Source organism: Panthera tigris, chromosome E3 (assembly GCF_018350195.1).
Source record: "Panthera tigris isolate Pti1 chromosome E3, P.tigris_Pti1_mat1.1, whole genome shotgun sequence".
NCBI lineage: Eukaryota > Metazoa > Chordata > Mammalia > Carnivora > Felidae > Panthera > Panthera tigris.
In genome coordinates this window covers 26315914-26333724 of record NC_056675.1, presented here as the reverse complement: position 1 = coordinate 26333724, position 17811 = coordinate 26315914, and the positions used below count along the sequence as shown (strand labels likewise).

General features: G+C 44.2%; 1 protein-coding gene across 2 annotated transcripts in view; it reads left to right on the top strand.

Annotated features, from left to right (window-relative positions):
* TMC5 (transmembrane channel like 5) overlaps nt 1-15148 on the top strand; it is a 71753-nt gene extending 56605 nt beyond the window's left edge. For both annotated transcript variants that reach the window (XM_007087308.3, XM_007087309.3), the window contains 7 exons: nt 1767-1842; nt 2030-2163; nt 4538-4711; nt 6965-7043; nt 12146-12250; nt 13803-13845; nt 14593-15148. In XM_007087308.3, coding sequence (XP_007087370.2) covers nt 1767-1842; nt 2030-2163; nt 4538-4711; nt 6965-7043; nt 12146-12250; nt 13803-13845; nt 14593-14639 — 658 coding nt within the window. In that variant the 3' untranslated portion in view covers nt 14640-15148. The remainder of the gene's footprint in view (nt 1-1766; nt 1843-2029; nt 2164-4537; nt 4712-6964; nt 7044-12145; nt 12251-13802; nt 13846-14592) is intronic.
* The last annotated feature ends 2663 nt before the right edge of the window (nt 15149-17811 follow it).

Sequence of the window (17811 nt, the reverse complement as noted above, 5' to 3'; positions counted from 1 at the left end):
TGTCGGCACAGAGCCTGGTGTGGGTCCCGAACCCATAAACTGTGCGATCATAACCTGAGCTGAAATTAAGAGTTAGATGCTTAACTGACCGAGCCACCCGGGTGCCCCTAAATACATTTTTAAAGGAGACTTTATTTTACCACCAGAATGGAAAATCAGAGTCATTTGAGAGAAACTGCAAGTAACTTAAAAAATAAAACAAAACCCAGGGCACCTGGGTGGCTCAGTTGGTAGAGCATCTGACTCTTGATCTTTCTTGATCTTGGGGTTGTGAGTTTGAGGCCCATCTTGGGTGTAGAGATTACTTAAAGAAAAATGTTGGGGCGCCTGGGTGGCTCAGTCGATTAAGCATCCGACTTCGGTTCAGGTCATGGTCTTGCAGTTCGTGAGTCCGAGCTCTGCTCGTGAGTTCGAGCCCTGCATCAGGCTCTGTGCTGACAGCTCAGAGCCTGGAGCCGCTTCGGATTCTGTGTCTCCCTCTCTCTCTGCCCTTCCCCTGTTCATGCTCTCTCTGTGTCTCAAAAATAAATAAAAAAACATAAAAAAAAATTGTTAAAAAAAAAGAAAAATGTCAGTCACTTTAGAAAAATAAAATAAGGGGCGCCTGGGTGGCTCCGTTGGTTGAGCCTCTGACTCTTGGTTTCAGCTCAGGTCGTGATCTCATGGTTCCAAGGGTTCAGTCCCACATGGGGCTTTGCTCTGGCAGCATATCATGGAGCCTGCTGGGGATTCTCTCTTTCTCTCTGTCCCTTCCCCACTCAAGCTCTCTCTGTCTCTCTCAAAATAAATAAATAAACTTTAAAAAAATAAGAAAAATAAAATAAAATAAAACCAAGCCAATCACCAACAGTCATTAAATTCTAGCTGGATGCTTCCATCTGCCAAGGCTCTCAGTTTAAAGATTTACCTCCCCCCTCCCACCTTTCTTTTGGGAACAAAGGGAGGTTGGCAAGTGTTAGGACCACCAAAGTGAGATTTTCTTCTCTCGGCACTCAGGAGCATTGGGGAGAATTGAGAGAGAATGCCCTTCCCATCTGTAACTCAGTGCAGTTTAATGCCTCTCCCTGCGGGACCTCAGACCTTCTTGAATGCCATGGAGGAAGCAGGGGGACATGTCCCGCATTCGGGACACCTAGGTTAGGGCTTGCTGAAGACCATTTGGTGGTGTGTGGGTGGTGCTTTCTGCAAACTCTCTTTTCCAAAGCTGGGAAGGGAGCAGCCGGGTATACTGGGTGTGGTGGGAACGTTCCTGGTCTACAGCCATAGAGCACACTCCCTCTGTATTAGTCTGCTAGAGCGACCGTAACAAATACCACAGACTGGGTGGCTGAAACGACAGAAATTTATTTTCTCACAGTTCTGGCGGCTAGAGGTCCGAGATCAAGGTGTTCGTAGTTGGTTTCTTCTGAGACCTCTGTCCTCGGCCTGTGGGATGGCACCTGCTTCCACAGTCTTCACATGGTCCCTCTGTGTGTATCTGGGTCCTAATCTCTTCTTTTAAGGACACCAGTTATATTGCATTAGGGCCCACCCTAGGGACCTCCTTTTACTTTAATTACCTCTTTAAAGGCCCCTTCTCCAAATAGTCACATTCTGCGGTACTAGGGGTACTAGGACTCCAACATACGCGTTTTGGAGAAGTACAGTTCAGCCCGTAACACCCTCTTTCCCTTCCCTCCACACCCCCCGTACCTGCCCTCCCCCCACCACATTCTCCGTCTTCATGTTTCCCCTGACTTTTGACACTCACCCTTTTTCCCTCATAGGATTGGAACCTTCTTCTGCCCTCTGCTGCCCTTTATCCAAATGATTACTCTTTTCATCATGTTTTATGTCAAAAACGTGAGTCAGCCTGAAGGTGGAACCAATTAGCTTCTCCCAGTCCTATGTGGCCCCGTGGTTGGAACTGAGTTGGGGGGCAGTGGGGAGGGGTGCTGGGAAGGGTTATCGGGAAGCCATTGCCTGGCTGGGGTCCCTCTGGCCTGTCCCTCTGGCCACAGATGGGAGGTGTCTGCTTCTCTCTCTTCAGATCAGCCTGATGATGAATTTCCAGCCTCCGAGCAAAGCCTGGCGAGCCTCACAGATGATGACTTTCTTCATCTTCTTGCTCTTTTTCCCATCCTTCACCGGGGTCCTGTGCACCCTGGCCATCACCATCTGGAGGTAGGAAACCGTGGCTTGTGGAGAGGTCTTAGAGATGGGGTGAGTGAGTGTTTTAAAATGTAGGTTTTGGGACACCTGGGTGGCTCAGTCGGTAGAACATCAGACTCTTGATCTCAGGGTCATGAGTTCAAGCCCCACATTGGGTGTGTAGCCTACTTTAAAATAAATAAGTAAAATGTAGGTTTTATTATTATTAAGGTTTGGTGAGGCCAGCAGATCAGGAGATGAATGTCATTGGAAAGATGATTTATTTTACTCAGATCCCAGTAGAAGTGGTAGTGGGGGTGGGGATGCCACACCACAGGGGGCCACATGAGGGAATCCCAGGGTTGGTCAGGACACAGCGGGAGTGAGGAGAAAGTGTGGGCAAGAACCTTTATTGTGGTTGGGGCACCTGGATGGCTCCTTCGGTTAAGCGTCTGACTTCAGCTCAGGTCATGATCTCTCAGTTTGTGAGTTTGAGCCCCGCGTGGGGCTCTGTGCTGACAGCTCAGAGCCTGGAGCCTTCTTCGGATTCTGTGACTCCTCCTCTCTCTGCCCCTCCCATGCTCATGCTCTGTCTCTCAATAATAAATAAACACTAAAAAAATAATTAAAAAAAAAAAAAAGAACCTTTATTGTGGTTTCCCAGGGAAGGAAAGGGCGAGGGAGGATAGGCAGGTTTAGCATTGGCTCATTTGAACAACTTCAGTGGCTTTGGGGGCTGTCTGAATTTATCTGGTTACCTGGCCCTGTGGGGATCAGGGCAGGGGGAGAGTGACCCTGAGTGTGAGAGCCTGATGGAGGAGGTGGAGGGTGAGGTGTGGGCTCTGGGTTGGTTGTTTTGCATGGAAAAGACATACCATGTAGGGGAGCTCCTGGGAGGGGCTATCTCTCCAGGGTCTGTAAGGCCCCAGATGTCAAAACATCACAGTAAGAAGATGTGCTTAATACAGTATTGAACCCAAGTCCCCTTGGTAACCAGCAGACATAACAGCCAAAGGAGCGAATGTGTCTTAGTTTGGTCATCACCCACCAGGTGATGGCAGGGCTTCCTCACTTCCTAGAGGCCTGCAGTTTCCCAGAATGGGGACTAAACTTGCACTAAATGAACCGAAATGCCCTGTCCGAGCTGGTTCCCTCCTCGCTCTCCAACCTCACCCCACGTTGGCTCCACCCTTCCTTCATCCTCATGACTCTTGCTCCATTCCTGGGACCCTGTGAGCCTCTCCCAACACAAGGTGGAGTCCTGTGTGTGTGTGTTCTCCCCACTCCCTCTGCCTGGCGGCCTTCTGTCCCCCACTCTGGGTCTCAGCTCAGAAGTCATCCTCAAGATCTAACCTTCATGACCATGCTTGCCTACTGTCTTTCCCACCTCTTCTCCCTCTAGGGGCACTTTCTTTTCTTCACTCCGCCGTTCACAGTCAGAAATGCCTTCGCTTGAATCTTTGTTTAATCATTAGCTCATTAGTTGTCCATTTTTCTTACTAAAATGTAAACCTGGGAGAACAGAGACCATGTCTGTCTTGTTGCTATGGAATCCCCAAGGGCTTAGTATCTAGCACAGCACTTGGAACAGGTGAAATAAGCTTTTATAGAATGAATGGATGAAGCAAACAAACAAAAGAGTTGATTTTTTTTAAGTTTATTTATTTTGAGAGAGAGCAAGTGGGGGGAAGGTCAGAGAGAGAGAGAGAGAGAGAGAGAGAGAGAGAGAGAGAATATCCCAGGCAGACTGTCAGTGCAAAGCCTGATGTGGGGTTTGAACTCACGAACCGCGAGATCATGACATGAGCCAAAGTTGGACACTTAACCGACTGAACCACGCAGGTGCCCCAGGAGTTGATTTTTAGGATACAGATGGAACTAGAACCATCAGGAACTCAAGCGGCTTCAGGGCAGGCTACTCTGTTTTATGATGTCTTTGCTTCTCTCTTTTCTCTCTCTTCCTAACCAGTTCTTAGTTTCCTGCTAGTTTCTGCTAATTCATAACAACTGACTGCATGTGGCCCTCATTGCCACAACCTCACCTTCCATAGATTGCAGGGTCCCTTCTTCATATGTCTTACTTCAAGTTCCCAAGAAAAAGAATCTGATCACCCAGTTCATTTCTTCAAGCCAGGATACCACAAAGTTCACTGCCACTCTTGGGATTGGCTACCATTAGATCAGATGATATAACCCTGTCTGGGAGCTGAGCCTCAGTGGGGTCACATGGGCAAAACATACCTGTTGAGGCTGTGAGGGAGAGAGCTTCCTTGGGAGGGAGGGTATGGGTACATCAGGCAGGCATTGCTGGTTCCAGGTCCAGAACCCAGAAAGGACAGTTTGGTTTTAGAACAAGCTATACCAGAGTCTCACGCTACAGATGTTTTCCTGTCTCCCGTTTTACCAGATTGAAACCTTCAGCTGATTGTGGCCCATTTCGAGGTCTGCCCTTCTTCATTCACTCCATCTACAGCTGGATCGATACCCTGAGTAAAAGGTCCGGCTACCTGTGGGTTGTTTGGATCTACCAGAACCTCATCGGAAGCGTGCACTTCTTTTTCATCCTCACCCTCATTGTGTTGTAAGTGGAGTGCTTTGGGAAACTGGTGGAGAAAACGTGTCATTAACAAGACATGTGGATAGTCTGGGGAATGTTTCCCAGGAGAGCAAACGGCTACAGTGTAGCTCAGTGTTCTGGATGCTCCTGACTTTGCCCTTGAATTTTTTTTTTTTAATTTTTTTAAATGTTTTTATTTTTGAGACAGAGAGAGACAGAGTATAAACAGGAGAGGGTCAGAAAGAGAGAGACACAGAATCTGAAACAGGCTCCAGGCTCTGAGCCGTCAGCACAGAGCCCGACGCGGGGCTCGAACTCACGGACCGCGAGATCATGACCTGAGCCGAAGTCGGACGCTCAACCGACTGAGCCACCCAGGCGCCCCATGCCCTTGAATTTTTAAGAGTTGCTTACTATGATCTTGTCCCAGGTGTTTTCATTTTTTGTTTTTTGTGAGCTTTTTTTTTTTTTTTTTTTTGCCTGTTTTATGAAGAAAGCAATACCTGCTGTGTCCCCTTTTAAGAAATAGCATGAAAACAAAATGAAAATTTGGATTTGAGAATGCTTAGGAAAATTATATGTGTGATGCTTTCTAAGATTGGCATTATGTTCAAATGGGTTGGGCATTGTTCATATGTGTGATAGCGTTCTTTTGTTTTCAAATAAAAACAATTATTTCTGGCCCCACCGCCAGGGGTGGGTGCCAGATACCTGAGGTGGAGGGGACTCCACGGTACTCTTTGGCTTTCTGTCTTTTACTCCTCTGCACCTGAAAAGATGCTGGAGTCATACATGTGACTCTAATTTTGATGAGCTATGTGAATTGCTACATCAAGAATTTAAAGCCATCAGATCCACAGGTTTCAGTATGGGGTGGAGATGTGGTTCTCAGCAGGCTCGAGTTAAAGGTAGATGTGCTGGATATACTGGAACAGGAATTGAAATTACCATTCACTTTTCTTTTTCTTTTTTTTTTTTTTTAATGTTTATTTTTGGGAGAGAAACAGAGTATGAGTCAGGGAGGGGCAGAGAGGGAGACAGTCTGAAGCAGGCTCCAGGGTCTGAGCTGTCAGCACAGGGCCCGACGTGGGGCTCAAACTCAGGAGCCTCGAGATCATGACCTGAGTTGAAGTCAGATGCTTAACTGACTGAGCCACCCAGGCACCCCTAAACCATCCTATTTTAAGAAGATACTTCGAGTTTCATATTACCCACTGGGCACATCTCTTTTTCCTTTTATGAAATTTTTTATTCCAAGCCTTTATTATCCAATTTAACTGATATAGTTTCTGGAGGTAAGTATATTCCATATGAGAATTTATGCTATATTCATTCTGTATTCTTGTGGGAATTTATTTTGTAAACTTAAAATACATGGGAGATTGATTTAGAAGTCTGTGAGATGGTTATATTACAGCCAAGTTTTATTTTACATTTGTATTTGGCAATACTTGAATGATTCTTGATCATCATCTGTTCCTGGAATTTAATTTTTGTGTTTTTTTTATTAAAAAATTTTTTGTTAAGGTTTATTTATTATTGAGAGACAGAGAGACACAGAGCATGAGCAGGGGAAGGGCCAAGAGATGGAGAGACATAGAATCCAAAGCAGCCTCCAGGCTCTGAGCTGTCAGCACAGAGCCTGACACAGGGCTCGAACTCACAAACTGCAAGATCATGACCTGAGCCGAAGTCGGACGTTTAACCAACTGGGCCACCCAGGCGCCCCTGGAATTTAATTTTTGAAGACAGGTCTGGATGTGGTTATACTACCAATGGAGTGCTCCATATTAAATAGAAAGAAAATAGGGGTGCGTGGATGGCTCAGTCGGTTGAACATCTGGCTCTTGATTTCAGCTCAGGTCATGATCCCAGGGTCGTGGGATGGGGCCGGCATTGGGCTTGGCACGGACATGTGGAGCCTGCTTGGGATTCTCTCTCTCTGCCCCTCCTCCAAGTGTTCTCTCTCTCTCAAAATAAAAACATAAACATAAAAAAAAAATACTATTGTCTGGCCCTATGCCCAGAGATGCTAGTTAATTAATCTGAGGACAGGCCATGGAATGAGTCTTTTTTCCATCTTTCATGTGATTCCATGTGCAGCCAGGTTGCTCGGATGTATTGAACCTGTAATTCATCCAGACACAACTTTTCAGGAAAACTGTTGGGACAAAATCCACTTGCAAGAGAATATCTCAGTTCCTTTGAGACCAGTTGGAATTTGGGGCCTGCAAAATATTGGCACAAGTGTCTGTCATTCTTTCTTTTCTTCTCCAGAATCATCACCTATCTTTACTGGCAGATCACAGAGGGAAGGAAGATTATGATCAGATTGCTCCATGAACAGATTATTAATGTAAGTTCCGTTGGCTCCTCTGGTATCCTCCTCCCACTTTTCTTTTTTTTTATATATATATATTTTTAAGGTTTATTCAGTTTTCAGAGACAGAGAGAGACAAAGCTGTGCGCGGGGAAGGGGCAGAGAGAGAGAGGGGGAGACACAGAATCCGAAGCAGGCTCCAGGCTCTGAGCCATCAGTACAGAGCCCCACGCAGGGCTCGAACTCACAAACCGTGAGATCGTGACCTGAGCCGAAGTTGGACGCTCAACCAACTGAGCCACCCGGGCGCCCCATCCTCCCACTTTTCTGTAAACATTTTATAATGCAAACTTGCAGTTATACTCCAAAAGAGAATAGTACAACGAACTTACATCTGCCCCCCCACCCAGCACCAACTACCGTCAACATTTGTATACTCTTGGGGGCGCCTGGGTGGCTCAGTCGGTTGAGAGTCTGACTTTTGATTTCAGTTCAGTTCATGATCTCACAGTTTGAGAGATTGAGCCCCAAGTTGGGCTTTGCACTGACAGCACAGAGCCTGCTTAGGATTCTCTCTGTCTCTCTCTCCCTCTCTCTGTCCCCCTCCTGCTCATGCACACACTCTCTCTCTCTCAAAAATAAATAAATAAGCTTAAAATTTTTTTTGTATATTCTTATTTTATCTACACTAACCCTTCACTGCAAATATCTGGATTGTTTTAAAGCAAATCCTAGACTTTATATCATTTTATCTGTAAAAATTTCTATGTGTCTGAGAGAGATTAAAAAAAAACATAACCATAATACCCTCATCATACCTAAAAGAAAACTTGATAATTACTTATTATTGTCTCACATGCAATCAAAGGTGAAATTGCCCCATTGGTCCCATGAAGTGTCTTTTTACAGTTGAGTTGTTCGAATCAGGGTCTGGGAAAGTGCCACATGTTGCATTTGGTCCATATGTCTGTTGTTTCCTTTAATCTATAATTGTTCACCCCTCCCTTCTTCTTTGCCATTTATCGTTGAAGAAAACAGGTCCTTTGTCTTGTAGTAGTTCTCACATTCTGGATATATCTGATTTGCAGCCTTGTGGTGGTATTTAGTATGCTTCTTTTTATTGCCTGTACCCTGGCAATGAGATTTAAAAACCCGACTAAATCCATTTCAGTGTTTTAGCCAGAACACTTCATAGATGATGCTATGCACTTCTTATGGTATCCCCTTGAGACATAAAATGTCTACATGTCTCTTTTTGTGTGATGTGAAAAGTGATCAGTGGGTCCATGCTTTGTTTGCCTGACCCATCCAACAGAAAGCTCCCCACTCTCCTTTCACCTGATGGATTTTGCAGCCTTTGAGGCGTATTGCCTAGAAGACCCACTGATTTCGTTAGAAATGACAGAACAGTAGTACTCTAATCCTACAATTTCTTTTGCATTTATTAGCTAGAATTTTTCTATGAAAAAAATAATTTTTGCTTATCAACTATTTGATTACCTTGAAATATAGTTTATAGAGGAAAGAGAAATGCATGATTTTTCCCCCTTCATTGACCAGTTTTTGAAATGCTGAGTTGATACCCTAGGATATTCATTTCCTAAGGCCTGCCATGGCAAATAACCCCGAACTTGGTGGCTTAAAATAACAGAAAATTGTTACCTCATAGTTCTGGAGGCCAAAAGTCCAAAGTCAAGGTGTCAGGAAGGTTGGTACCTTCTGGAGCTCTGAGAATCTGTTCCATGCCTCTCCTAGCTTATTCTGGTGGCCACTGGCTAACCTGGCTGTTCCTTGGCTTAGGGCTTCATAACTCCCATTCCTACCTCCATCTTCACAAGTTCTTTTTCTCTGTGTGCCTGTTTCTCCTTCTCTTCTAAGGACTTGTCATTGAATTTAGGGTTCATCCTCATTCAGAATGATCTCATCCGACAATCTTTAATTATGTCTACAAAGACCTTATTTCCAACAAGGCCATATTCGCAGGTACTGGGGTTGTTTTAACTTGGACAAATATTTTTACAAAGGAGACACTATTCAACCAACTACTCCTAGCAACCCCAAAATGTGGCCAGTGAGGATTTTTAAATTATCATTATGAATTCATAGATTTAAGTATACTTTGCTTCTTTCAATTGTAATAATTTTTTTATGCTTAAATAGCCTCGTTGATTCGTTGCTAATCAAATTCCTTTTGAATTAGTTCCCGGGTTCTTTTGACATGACCCCAGAAAGTCTTCGATAGTTTTCTTGCTCTCTGAAAGGACAAGATGTTCCAGGCTCTTCTTGTTTATTTCCTGTCCCAGAACACCAGTCAGACATTTATTCAAGGAGTCCTGGTGAGATGGTATTTAGAGACCACAGTCTGGGAATATGGATGCTCATTGATACTGGGCTCGTTCTCTCTTCTTCTATTTTTCTTTTTAATTTTTTTTAATGTTTATTTATTTTTGAGATAGAGAGAGACACAGCATGAGCAGGGAAGGGGCAGAGAGAGAGGGAGACACAGAATGTGAAGCAGGCTCCAGGCTCTGAGCTGTCAGCACAGAGCCCGATGCGGGGCTCGAACTCATGAACTGTGAGATCATGACCTGAGCCGAAGTTGGATGCTTTACCAACTGAGCCACCCAGGCGCCCCTCTTCTTCTAAATAGCAGCGTAATTGTGACATGAACACTTACATCTAAGAACTTGGGGAAGAAGCAGGATTCCTCAGGGTTCTTTTGTTTTTTAAATGTTTATTTATTTATTTATTTTGAAGGAGTGAAAGAGACTGCGCCAAGTGCATATGTGAGTGAGCAGGAGAGGGACAGAGAGAGAGAGAGGGAGAGAGAGAATCCCACGCAGGTTCCATGCCCAATGCAGACGGAGCCTGATTTGGGGCTCAATCTCATGACCATGAGGTCATGACCTGAACCAAAATAAAGAATCCAACGCTTAACCAACTGAGCCACCCAGGTGCCCAAGATTCCTCACGGTTCTAGCTGCTTGAACCTTTGGGTTTCAGATCATTCGAGTTGGTCTTTTAGATGGTGTAAAGAAAGGGCATGGTTTACTTATGATCTCCCCTGCTCGTCTCCAGAAGCATCACCTGTATTTTTCTGATGTAGCACTTTGAATTGTTTTGGGCAAGTCTTACGGAGATCTTACCAGGGGAGAGATTTGTTTCTAAAGCCTTCTATTGTAAGGGCAGTACCAGGTAAACTGGGGAGGAATTTAGATGGCATCATTTCAGGGAGGCACCAGAGGCATCACTGCAGGCCTGCATGCTTGGGAATCTTGTCCAGAGGATGCGCCACAAAGACAGGGACATTGTCTCCAGAGGAACCCAGGCTAAGGGGCTGGGAACAGGCTAATAACAGTCCTTCTCAAAGTGTGATCACCTGCATCAGTAACTCTTGGATGCTTATTAAAAATGCAAATTCCAATTACCCTGATCTCCTCTAACCAGTAGTGGCAACAGATAACATTTGTTGAGCACTTACATGATGCCTGACATGTGCTAAATAATGAACAAAAATTCTGATTTAATTTTTATTACTCGCACTGGGACATATACATCTTTAATCCCTATTTTAAAATTAAGGATTCTAAGGTTTACAGAGCGAAGTGAGCTGCCCAAAGTCATAGGGCTAGTAAATGGTGGGATTTGAACCAGCTAACCCCAAAGTTTGTGCTTTTAACTAAAATGCAGGTTTATCTCCCCGAGTCAAGATGAGTTGGATAAATCCTGAGTTTGCGTTTATGCAGGCTCTCCAGGTAATTCTAATTGGCACGAAAGTATGGAAACAGCTGTTACAGACCAGCAATTTACAAACAGGTTGGCTATATCCAAGACTGCTAGCAGACTTGCTTTAAAAAAAAAAAAGTTTAGGGGCCCCTGGGTGGCGCAGTCGGTTAAGCGTCCAACTTCAGCCAGGTCACGATCTCGCGGTCCATGAGTTCGAGCCCTGCGTCAGGCTCTGGGCTGATGGCTCGGAGCCTGGAGCCTGTTTCCGATTCTGTGTCTCCCTCTCTCTCTGCCCCTCCCCCGTTCATGCTCTGTCTCTCTCTGTCCCAAAAATAAATAAAAAACGTTGAAAAAAAAATTAAAAAAAAAAAAGTTTATTTTATTTTTGAGAGAGAGAACACAAGCAGGAAAGGGGCAGAGAGAGAGAGAGAGAGAGGGAGACACAGAATCTGAAGCGGGCTCCAGGCTCTGAGCTGTCAGCACAGAGCCTGACACAGAGCTCAAACCCACAAACTGTGAGATCGTGACCTGAGGTGAAGTTAGACGCTTAACCAACATGAGCCACCCAGGCGCCCCTTGCGGAGTTGTTTAAAATGCCATTTCCCAAGGACATCTCTTCTTTGCAGAATTCCAGTGAATAAAAGTAGAAAGAATGAGGGAAATAGAAAATTATTATGAAGCAAATACCACAGCAATAATTGTTGGATGCTAAATAATAATAATAGCTAATTGCTAAAATCAGTGATTGAAAGTTGAAGGAGAAACAAGGGCGTGAGAAACGGGATTGATCTAGACTGGACAGCCCATCAATGGTGCTTGCTAGCCCACTTCAACACTGGGCTCATCTACATAGCCCTTTCCTTTGTTCCTCTTCCCAGTTTGGGAAATATTTATCTGGTCTACTCCATTAACACTGATAACTTTGCCAGGTGAAATATGTTTGATGTCCCTCGATGCAGAGCTATAAAAGCTTTGACATTCTCAGTGGGAAGACAGGGCCAGCCCAGGCAGTGCTGGGTGCCCAGACAGGGTTTAGTATTTTAAAAAAACTGAAAAGAGGACGGCATATGCCAAGAAGGGGCTGGTATACACCATTTGTCCTGGGCCTTCAGACAGTCCTGGGCGTGTAATTTGCTTCTAGCTGCGGGATAGAGAAGGCTGCTACTTGAGCCTGCTGGAATTGCTTTAGTGGAGAATGTGCCAGTTCAGGAAGGTATGGGTTAATTTGGCTTTGCTGTGAAATGTTTCTACTCTTTCATCAAGAGAAAACATGGTGGCAGTCTCTATCCTGTGTCTGGAACCCTACCTGCCTAAAAAAAAAAAAAAAAAAAAAAAAAATCAACCTTCTTTCGGTCGTTTGCTCACACCAACCTCCATGTTTTTGTTCTTGTTTTTGCTTTCCTTCTTGGCAGGAGGGCAAAGATAAAATGTTCCTGATAGAAAAGTTGGCCAAGCTGCAGGATATGGAGAAGAGAGCAAACACCAGCTCGTTCAGCATGGAAAGGAGGGATGTAGAGGTGAGAGTGAAGGTCGCCTCTGGATCCCTGTGACACAGACTTGCCTCCTTGGGAAAAGTGCATCAGGAAACTAGAATGACATGGGGCACTTCACTTTTTATGTTTAAACATTTCTCTTTTTTTTATTTAACAAATAATACTCATTCGTTCAACCTGTCATGGTGAAGGCCCTCACGGAGTTTGCACGCATCTTTTCTATAATCCAATCATACAGAAGTATATCCCACCGAGAAGGAAAATGCCCTCACCCTACTGTGTGAATGATTCAGTGTATATTCTTCCAGATCTTTTCCCCTGGGCATCCACAAACATACATGCATCTACTAACATTTTTTATTTTTTAGAAAACTGGGGCTTTACTATACACATAGTATCATAATCCTTTCCGTCATCACTTAGTACTGTATTTCGGACATTGTTTCGGTCTGTACATATATGGACATTTGGGTTGTTTTCAGTTTTTTTTAAATACTAAAAACTGTGTAGTGAAATATTTTTGTTTCAATTATTTTTATGTATTTTTGCCAAAGGGCGTGCACATAATGATGTTAATAGATAATTGCCATATCATGCTCTTAAAAAGATTTTACCAGTTTCATTCCTGTTCTAATTCCAAAGCCCTTGCTGGCATCCTTGGTGTCCTGGAAAGTATGAATAAACAGTAAACCCATCTTTTTAAAAATATTTATTTGAGGGGCGCCTGGGTGGCTCAGTCGGTTAAGCGTCCGACTTCGGCTCAGGTCATGATCTCACGGTTCGTGAGTTCAAGCCCCGCGTCAGGCTCTGTGCTGACAGCTCAGAGCCTGGAACCTGCTTCAGATTATGTGTCTCCCTCTGTCTCTGCTTTCCCCCCACTCACACTCTGTCTCTCTCTCTCCTTCAAAAATAAATAAGCATTAAAAAAATTTAAAAAAAATATTTATTTGAGAGGGAGAGAGAGAGAGAGCACATGAGCATGGGAGGGGGCAGAGGGAAAGAGAAAGAGAAAAATCGTAAGCAGGCTCCACACTCAGCATGGAACCTGATGTGGGCCTCGATCCCATGACCCCAGGATTATGACCTGAGCTGAAATCAAGAGCCAGATGCTCAACCGACTGAGCCACCCAGGCACCCCAACCATAAACCCATCTTAATTCAAATGCCACTGATTTAAGAAGTTAGGACCTTGTTGGAAGATACTGCCAGGCCATTCGCTATCTGTGCACATTGATATTGTCAGCATGAGGTAGTTATGGGATCTACAGGCCCTACTGCAAATCTTATGCAGGCAGAGTCTTGATCTGTACCCTGACAGCCCCAGGTCCTAATATATTACCTGGCATATTGTCGATGCTCAGTAAATGTCTGTAAATGAACGGATAAACTAATGGAATTACTGTCCCTAAAAGACCAAACCAAACCTTTTTGCTGTGTCTGTGGCTGAGCCTTGGTCTTCATCTGCCATATCTTAATTTTAAAATGGTGGGGGCTCACAAATCCCACCAACGAGGCAACAGGAGGTGGGCCTGTATTCTTTTCCAGTGACGAGGCCACTGCTTTTCTTCTCTTTCAGCAAACAAGCCCTTTGCATGTCAGGGAACACAATGCTGCTCATGGTGAGTAAGGGCGTTGGCACTGAAGACCTCATTTAACCAAATGATGTATCTCAAGGTAGAGGGTCAGAACTGCTCATGTATCAGTTACTCGTTCAATGAAAATAACCCACCCAAGCTGGCTTCAGCAAAAATCCAAGAATAATTCTTGGTTTAGGTGCGGCCAGAAGCTGGGATGCAATATGTTACCAGAACCTGGTTTCTTTCTGTTCCGTTCTTTTCCACGTTAGCTCCTTTCTCAAATAGGTTCTTTCTAACAATTGCAAGACCCTTTTGTCAGCCTCTTGTACCTTCTCAGGTTCAAGTCTAGTGGGAAGGAATGAGACACCCAGAATTCTCACTGTGTTTCATTGGATCCAACTGGGTGACATGTGCACCATGAACCGGTTGCTGTGGCCATGAAAATGTGATGATTTCATTTGCCAGATCAGAGATCTGTAAATAGAGGTGGTACAACCTAACAGACCATGAGGTCTGAGAATGGGGAAGAGGGGCTTCCCAAAGAAAACCTGGAGCTGAGGCCAGAGGGGAATGAATACTGGGGAGGAACCAAACAAACCCATTCATTGTTTTGGGGTCGCATTTACTGATGGCATCCAAATGATGGATGTTCCAGGGGAGAATTGAAGAAACTTAGCATGAGAAGGCAGGAGGCATGAGAAGCTGTGTGATTTTGAATTTTGTCTAACTTTGGAGATATGAGGCAGGGAGTACATCTGTGCTAACGACTCTTTTCTGTGTCCAACCCAGACCTGCGATTTAGGCGATCAGTTCAAGAAGAGAATCCAAAGGTGTAATGTTTATTGCGGCAGCCACACACCCGTCAAATGAAAATACCAAGATGGAACAACTTCTTACATGACCCCTGGGCCTTTTGGAGCTTCCCAGGAGGGAATTTAAATCATTAGCCAGGAGCAGAAACTGACCACAGTGTAAATGCTGAAGTAAATTTGGCCATTTCCTGCTGGTTTTTTATACCTGGATTGCTGATTTCCCAAGATAAAATATTTGGGATTTTAAAATAAAGACTATTGTAACATTTAAACTGGTTCACAAAAACCTGGGAGAGATAGCCTGGGAATTATGCATTTAGTCTTCAAGAGATGTGCATATGAATTATTGGTTCTTAGAAATCTCTGCTCCCGACCTGACAAAAGTTTGGAAACTGTTGCTCAAATAGTCCATCCTGAATAAAAATGGGATCCTCAAACAGAAATGTGAAGTTTCTGAATTGGGGAAACTGCATTTGTTCATGGTTTTGAACAAAACCATTCCATGTTACCCAAAGGTAAAATACAACGAGAGGCCTTGTCTACAAACTTTATTGCGTATCAAGTACAAGTCTTTGCGGTTGGACTGGGGTGGGGGTGGGTGTGGACTGGGACTTAGCCCCTGTGAGGTTGACACATAAGTCAACATCTAAGTCTTGTTGAATCAAACATGAATCCAGTGATGTGTGGAACATATGTGTGTGTGTATGTGTGTGTGTGTAATGTACATGTGTGCACATATGTACACACACACACACACACACGCAGTATATATAGCATTCTTTTTAAAAAAATGTTTATGTTGAGAGAGAAAGAGAGTGCATGAGCAGAGGAAGGGCAGAGAGAGAGAGAGAGAGAGAGAATCCCAAGTGGGTTCTGTATTGTCAGTGCAGAGCCCAACTCGGGGCTCGATGTTACAAACTGCAAAATCATGACCTGAGCTGAAATCAAGAGTCAGATGCTTAACTTGACTGAGCAACCCAGGCATTCCTAGCAGTCTTTTTCTTTTTTTTTTAAATTATTTTATTTAAGTAATCTCTACACTCCATGTGGGGCTTGAACTCACAACTCCAAGATCAAGAATGGCATGCTCTTCTGACTGGGCCAGCAAGATGCCCCAATATATGGCATTTTTTTGCAGATTTGCCAAATGATTCACAAGGCATGTGACGGAACTTAGAACTGGAGCATCCAGCAGAAAGGTGCAATTTACCAAATTACTCAGGGGAGACATCCCCTCTTGAGTAATCACTACTGTGAAATCTAATTGGAACTGAATTTTGCAAACATTTAACATACATTTGAAACACAAGCATCCAATCAGTGCTCAGTCACTGATTCACTTTTTCATTCACTTATTTATTCGTTAATTCATTTCATCAACAAAATGTCATCAACTGAGTTAAAATTTTTTGGTATCATCCCTGCTAGCAGTTGGTGGCAGTATTCATTCATTCATTCATTCATTCATTCATTCATTTATTCAACAAATATGTGCCAAGTGGTTATAAATAAGATGTTGAGCAAGTCAAGACACACTCTGCCCTCATGTGCTTCGTTTCTAGCAGATTAATTTAGACAGTAATTTAATTACTATTGAACAGTAATTAAATGTAATTGTGACAGGTGCTGTGAAGGAGAAGCCCAGGACACTACGGGAGACATATCTGTGGGGTTAGTGAAGGCAGTCCATTGAACTGATGTTTGAAGTAATTTTTTTTCCCTCTCAGTGTCATCTTAAAGCTGTTTTGTGCTTCTTTGGCTTCTGCACTGAAATATGGACTCGCTCCGAGAGCAACATTTTTGCTCACTTACCATATGCTAAGAGCCTCTATCTGGAATGCGTCTCCATGAACCTCCATTGCTTGTGTTAACTCCTGTTTCTACTGGAGGTATAAACAAAGGAGAAAGATCTACTCTGTAGGTTTCACATGCATTCGGATATGAGGATGCTTTTAAAACTTGGGCTCGGGCCTGGGTGGTTCAGTCAGTTAAGCATCTGACTTTAGCTCCGGTCATGATCTCATGTTTTCATGAGTTCAAGCCCCATATGTGCTGACAGCACAGAGCCTGCTTGGGATTCTTTCTCTCTCTTCCTCTCTCTCCCTCTGCCACTCCCCCACTCAACTGTCTCTCAAAAGAAATAAATAAACTAAAAAAACGCCCCCAAAACAAAAAACTTGGGCTTGAGATAGGGGATGTATTGGCCTGCCAAGTGTTGCCATAACCAAATACCACGGACTGGCTAGCTTAAACAACACAAATGCATTTTTCCACAGTTCTGGAGGCTGGAAGTCCAAGGTCATGGTCCTTGTCAGGGTCCACAGTTTTGGTTTCATTCTGACGCCTCCTTGGCTTGCAGATGGTCACCTTCTCACCGTGTCTTCACCTGGTCTTTGCTCTGTATGTACCTTTACACGTCCAAATTTCCTCTACTTGATAAGGACACCGGGCAGATTTGATTAGGCCCCACCCTAATGGCTGTAATATAACTCACCTAATTAAAGGCCATATATCCAAATATGGTTACATTATGAGGTTTCGGGGGTTCAGATTTCCAGCATATAAATTTTGGGTCAGTACAGTTCAGCCCTATAATAGAGGCCAACTCTCCTCCAGTCCTCTCAGGGCCTCCCGTTAGGCTTCCGGGTCAATGCTGGCTATGCTCAGAATCACCGGGGGGAGCTGATGGACAACGGCCAGGCCCAGGCCCTGGTCTAGACCAACTAAATCAGGCTCCTGCACTTTTTCTTTAGAGCTCCCCAAATGGTCTCGGTGGAAAGCCAGGCTGAGATCCGAGCCAGGATCTAGAGAACCTTATCCATGGTTTCGCTTTTCGAAGTTTCAGTGACCCACAGTCAACTGCAGTCAGGAAGCAGATGACCCTCCTTGTGACCTTGTCAGGAGGTCAGAAGCAGCCTAGCGCTAGGTCACAGCGCCTGCATCACTCATCCCACTTCATCTTGTCACGTAGGCATTTTATCGTCTCACGTCGTCACAAGAAGGTGAGTATGGGACAATATTTTAAGAGAGAGAGTACATTCCCATAACGTGTATTACAGTATATTATTGTTGTGAATCTCTTATTGTGCTTGACTTCTAAAGTAAGCTTTGTCACAGGTGTGTATGATAGGAAACGCATGGTCTGTATAAGGTTCAGTACTATTCATGGTTTCAGGTGTCTGCCTGGGGATCAGGG